The sequence below is a fragment of the Seriola lalandi genome, unplaced genomic scaffold, assembly GCF_002814215.2.
Source record: "Seriola lalandi dorsalis isolate HSWRI2012SDOR001 ecotype SW California unplaced genomic scaffold, Sedor1 jcf7180002054563, whole genome shotgun sequence".
Lineage (NCBI taxonomy): Eukaryota > Metazoa > Chordata > Actinopteri > Carangiformes > Carangidae > Seriola > Seriola lalandi.
The window spans coordinates 192259-198279 of record NW_019525116.1 but is presented as its reverse complement, the minus strand read 5'-3'; the positions used below and the strand labels follow the sequence as shown (position 1 = coordinate 198279).

At 41.9% G+C, this 6021-nt stretch overlaps 1 protein-coding gene across 1 annotated transcript in view; it reads left to right on the top strand.

Annotated features, from left to right (window-relative positions):
• Nucleotides 1–6021, top strand: part of hdac5 (histone deacetylase 5) — a 36177-nt gene that overhangs the window by 22499 nt on the left and 7657 nt on the right. The window contains exons 17-27 of the mRNA XM_087176628.1: nt 221–341; nt 511–560; nt 647–754; nt 855–910; nt 1063–1150; nt 2094–2213; nt 3687–3784; nt 4260–4378; nt 4516–4649; nt 5501–5582; nt 5691–5871. Of these exons, the coding sequence (XP_087032754.1) occupies nt 221–341; nt 511–560; nt 647–754; nt 855–910; nt 1063–1150; nt 2094–2213; nt 3687–3784; nt 4260–4378; nt 4516–4649; nt 5501–5582; nt 5691–5871 (1157 nt within the window). The remainder of the gene's footprint in view (nt 1–220; nt 342–510; nt 561–646; nt 755–854; nt 911–1062; nt 1151–2093; nt 2214–3686; nt 3785–4259; nt 4379–4515; nt 4650–5500; nt 5583–5690; nt 5872–6021) is intronic.

Below are 6021 nucleotides of genomic sequence, written 5' to 3'. Positions count from 1 at the left end.
CTTATGTTCACCTCCCAAGTGTGCGGTTAAAGCCCTCATGGCAGTTTATTATCATCAGTTGCTGTAAATGCATCATTTCTGGATTTTCCATCTCATGTATAAAAGCTTTTTTATTACAACAGGCAATTGCTAAATATCCCTTGTATTATTGTTTTTTTCTAATGTGCAAATTAAAAATGCAAAAACTTTACTCAGTCTGTCTCTGTCTGTGTGTGAGCAGAGGATTCGTGGGCGTAAAGCGTCTCTGGATGAGATCCAGTCTGTTCATTCAGAGTTTCACACTCTGCTCTATGGAACCAGTCCGCTCAATCGACACAAACTGGACCACAAGAAACTGCTGGGTAACTGTCTGTCTGTCTGTCTGTCTGTCTGTCTGTCTATCTGTCTGTCTGTCTAGGTATTTTTTATGCACGTGTGTACATGCTAATATGAACTTTGTGGTTTCTCTGTAATGCATCCTGATGCTCACACACTACAGTTCCTGTAACCTCTGCTGATTGGTTGTTTCAGGTCCAATCAGCCAGAAGATGTACGCCGTTCTTCCCTGTGGAGGAATAGGGGTGAGACAACCTTTCTGTCAGTATCTGATACTGTTTTATCTCTCAGAGTTGAAGCCCTGGACTGAGCTCTGTGCTGCCCCCTGCAGGTGGACAGTGACACAGTGTGGAATGAAATGCACTCATCAGCGGCGGTTCGCATGGCGGTTGGCTCGGTCATCGAGCTGGCCTTCAGAGTGGCGGCAGGGGAGCTGAAGGTAACGCATGGAGATATTCACAAGTGTGTACACACATACACACACTGAACATAAACTTTTGTGGGACCTGTCCTTCACACTGTGTTTGTTTTTGCACTAGAACGGCTTCGCGGTGGTGCGTCCACCAGGTCACCACGCTGAGGAATCCACTGCCATGTAAGCTCACCCACAACTTTACTGTTACACAACTAGATATTTCACTACTTCACATCTTCATGTTGACTTACAGTTTGTACCCTTTTTTGTATGTATGCATGTGTGGGTGTGTGTGTGTGGGTGTGTTTGTGTGTGGGTGTGTGTGTGAACAGGGGCTTTTGTTTCTTCAATTCAGTAGCCATCACTGCAAAGCTGCTGCAACAGAAACTGGGAGTGGGCAAGATCCTCATTGTGGATTGGGTGAGAAGCACTGATACACTCACACACACACACACACACACACACACACACACACACACACACACAATCTGTCAGCATTGTCACCAGATATTTGACGAGAAAATATTGACAATATTTATTTGGCAAGAACACAGAGATTTACTCATAAATAGTAAAATTAAAATTACTATGTATAAAATAATAAAATTAACCAGTTGTATAAAGGTAGATTTCCATGTCTTTTCTGATTATAAAGCAAGTCTACGTTCTATATTAATACTATGAAAGTATCAAAGCGCTCAGTTCACACAGAAATGCACACAGCCTGTCAGAAACTGAGCCTTAAAACGAGCTGTCAGGATTTCTGTAACTTCTGTAACTAACTCACAACAAAGCAGTCACTGTCCTCAGCCATACCCCACCTGGACCCACTATCCAACCTTGCAGGATTTGGTTTCTCTGAGTGTTTACCTGAAATCTGTTTTATTTTAATTCAATCACTCAGAAAAATGTCAGCCACTCAGAAGAGAGGCTCAGAGCCTCCTCTCTTCTGATTGGCTCACTGACCTGTTCTTACGAGAGCTCCAGAGAGAAGCCTTAGAGAGAAGATGTAAAACTAGATGGAGATGGTTTTTAGTTATGGATCAACACTTCAAATAAAACACAGGAAAAATGTAACATGGGACCTTTAAAGCTCTGTAGGTTAGAAAAATGAGTCATTTCGATCTACAAAGTGTAATTTACCGGCCAAATGATTCATATCTTCAACCACGCTGCCGTCATTTTTATTCATTCATATTCATTCAAACTTAATTTTAAGAGCTGAAAATTCTGACCAGGCCTTTATGCAGGCAAGCAGGACTAATCTGGATAAAATGTTGAGCAGACTGTGTGTGTTCAGTGTGTCTGTATCATAATATCCCACTGACCTTCTCTCTGATGGCACTGTGACCTGGCACTGCAGGACATTCACCATGGCAACGGGACCCAGCAGGCCTTTTACAGTGACCCCAACGTCCTCTACATCTCTCTCCATCGGTACGATAATGGAAACTTCTTTCCTGGCAGTGGAGCTCCTGAAGAGGTACACACACACACACACACACACACACACGCACGCAAACACACGCACACACACACGCACAAAGTAGAGGTGAGGATTCAGGAAGCCAGAGTTGTCTCACTTTCTGATGTATTTAACTACAACACTAGTGTTTCCTGTCATCATTGTGCACCCACTGGAGACATCTACACCGTAGCTGTATGGTGCATTTTCTCCCCAGGGTATCAGTAAAGTCTTATATTAGCAGAAAAACACTGGAATACAAAGTGGACATGAGACTGAAACTCATTAAAAACCTGAGCAGTGGTGACCTTACCGTCAGTGTGTTTAAAATGTGTACCTGCAGTAATGCTTAGATTCAGCATGTCTTACTAACCAAAAACGCACTGCGTGTCTCCTTATGGCCTGACAAATGCATTTCCCTCCTCATCAAACATTACTAAAACAGATTTTTAAAACATGGATTCTCTACATTGACTATGAGTTCTTTCCTCCTTTTACTGGTGCATTGCTCCATTTCTTGGGGCGTTGCCACCACCAACTGTCGAGTAGTGAAACAGTGTGAAAATGTGCTTTGAGTGCTGCTTCCCCTTCTCCCGTTGATAATCCTCCTCTGCATCACGTTTCACCTTTTTGTCTTTTTGTGTTTCTTCTTCTTTGTTCACACAAGTGTGCATCCTTCCTGTTTGTGTAAACATCCAACAGCTCAGCTTGGCTGCTGACTTCATCTGTGTCTTTTCTCATGAAGCAGAAAGATCCTCTAGAAAACAAAACAACCTTTGGAGAGAAAAAAAAAAAGATTTAAATTTAAACATCTAAATTCAACATAAATGCTGGCTGTACATTCATATTCCTGTTTTTCATAAACAGATTAAGATGTTGTCTTGATTTGGTCAAATTCTGCTTTTCTGCTTAATGCTTAAATGCTTGCCATGTGCTGGACTGGACCAGAGGAGCTTGTTTATTTTATTGGTTTTAGTGCACAGTCTCCTGCACTCCTGTTTACAACCATCTACTTAAATTGGATAAAAACAGGATCAGGAGGAATTTATTGTAGAGAGTGTGTACTGCAGTGCTCATTAGGAACGAACACTTTCAACTGACTTATTTAATTAATTAATTAATAAGTAATATTAAAAGTCTTCAAAAATAAAAACTAATTCCTGTGCTTATTTCCAATAATTAATAATTTATTAAGCTTTTTGACATTGAATTAAGTGATGTGGCTGCTGTGATGTCACATGTGCACCATCTAGTGACTTGATCTGTCACTGCATGCTACCATTAACCAACTAGTACAACCAAACTCTAGAAAAAATATTGGTGTTTATTATTTGTAGTATATAATTTATTATTATTGTTATATTTATATTTATGGCCAACTTGCACACACACACACACACACACACACACACACACACGCGCACATACGCACACACACATACGCAAAAGAATAATAACAATTATGTCATCTCTCTGTGTCCCTCTGTGCAGGTGGGATCAGGTGCCGGTGTTGGTTTTAATGTGAACATAGCTTGGACCGGAGGAGTGGAGCCCCCTATGGGTGATGTGGAGTACCTTACTGCCTTTAGGTAAACATTATTATTAAAATGATAGTTATTATCAAATGGTGACATTATTACCAAGTGTGTGTGTACCTCATCAATAAAGACACAAATAGACATGCTGTGCTCCAAGCAGTGCAGACTGAGGTACATATTGGACTTTTGTATTTCAGATTTTTTTGTTTGGTTCGTTTTCTTTCTGCTTGTGTAACCTCAGCATCATTGAAAATGAGGGTCATCTCTCAATGTAAAATAGTAAAAAATAGAGAATCTGCAGGAATAATCTCTGTGCACTTGATTGGTACCTTCTGTGCTTTGACTGTTTATGGAGAATAAATATTGTGTACAAAGTTTTCCCTGTGGTCAAAGTTAGGAGCTCTGTGTTAAGTATGAAAACACCTTAAGGAAGCAACATGTTTTCAAATGTCGACTCTGTGTGTGTGTGTGTGTGTGTGTGTGTGTGTGTGTGTGTGTGTGTGTGTGTGTGTGTGTGTGTGTGTAGGAGCGTGGTGATGCCCATCGCCCAGCAGTTCAGCCCAGATGTGGTCCTGGTGTCTGCAGGCTTTGATGCAGTTGAGGGTCATCAGTCTCCTCTGGGAGGCTACAATGTCTCTGCCAAGTGTGAGTACCATGCTGGTTACCGTGGTGACCAGACAGGGGCACTTTCTAATTGCAGTTTCAATTACATGATTGTGAATAAGGTTGTAATTATTGTTTCTTTAACTGTGACTGGTGTGTGTGTGTGTGTGTGTCGACAGGCTTTGGTCAGCTAACGCAGCTGCTGATGGGACTGGCAGGTGGGCGGGTTGTTATGGCGCTGGAGGGCGGTCATGACCTCACCGCCATCTGTGACGCATCAGAGGCCTGTGTCTCTGCGCTTCTAGGAGACGCGGTGAGACGCGGAGTCACATTATCATCGATAATTATTCATGTTTTAATTTCACACAAACTATTCACACTTTCAAACCTGAGGTGTCATCCACCATCCCAAAGAACAATATGGAAGTATGACCAGAAACACAAGTGGTGATTTGAAGTGACATGGAGCGCTTTCATAACTGCCCAGTGCAACATTAGGAAATATCCATTTGAATTTTAAAGGAATAGTTCAACATTTTGGGAAATATTAGTTTTCTTTTCCTTACCACTCCTCACTTCTTAGAGCTGAAACGGGGTGTGGTTAGCTTAGCTTAGCTTAGCATAAAGATAATGAAGCAGGGTGAAACACCTACTCTTTTTAAAGTGTAAAAATTGTTCACTAGTTGACACTTTGAATGTGATTTTTTTTATCTGTACATACACTGATATATGAAATTCATAGTTTGTGGTTTCATGCTGGTGGCTATGTGCTAGAACAGTTTCTCAGCAGACAAGTGCAGGATGCTGTTACTGTGCACAGCATCCTATTTATGAGGAGGTCATGTGACCTGACACCACCACATCCACTGCAGATGTCGTGTCAAAAAGATGATCTTTGGTGCCATGTTATGGTCAAACAGATAGCATTAGCTCTCAGAGCGAGAGAGAACTGATAACTAACTTATCAGTGTGATGATGCATGATATTATTAACAGTCCATCTGTAATTGATTGTTAAGTGTTTGAACTATACAGCAGATGAAAAAAGCTGGCAAAGAAGCCAGCAGTCAGTGATATACAGAGTGATAAACGTGTTTGTGGGAGATGTATTTTAATCTGTTTATTTCATACATTTCTGTTAACACACTCTCTCTGTCTCTCTCAGTGTGACTCTGTATTTCAGTGGCCTCAGGAGAAGCCATGTCCAAAAGCCTGCGCCTCACTGGAGAGAGTAATAGAGATCCAGAGTAAGAGACACACACACACACACACACACACACAGTAAATATGTACAGTAAGGTGTGCAGCATGTCTCCATCCTCAGTCCATGTGTATGTCTCTCTCTGTCCCTCCAGGTAAACACTGGTCTTGTCTCCAGAGTTTGTCTCAGACAAGCGGCCACTCGTTATTGGATTGCCCCCTTGGTGCTAAGGGCCAATCGGAGAAGGACGAGGCAGACACAGTCAGCGCCATGGCCTCCCTGAGTGTTGATGTTGAGCAGCCGGGCTCTGTTCCTGACAACTCAGAAACCAGCAGGTCAGCAGAGCAACTGTGGTGACTTTCTGATAACATTACCAGCATTACATTACATCACATCATCGTAACATTATGAAGCAGACTAAGCAGAGATCCACCGAGTATAAAAGTGCAGTACAAGCCCACAAGCAGTAAGTTGTGCTAGTGCTA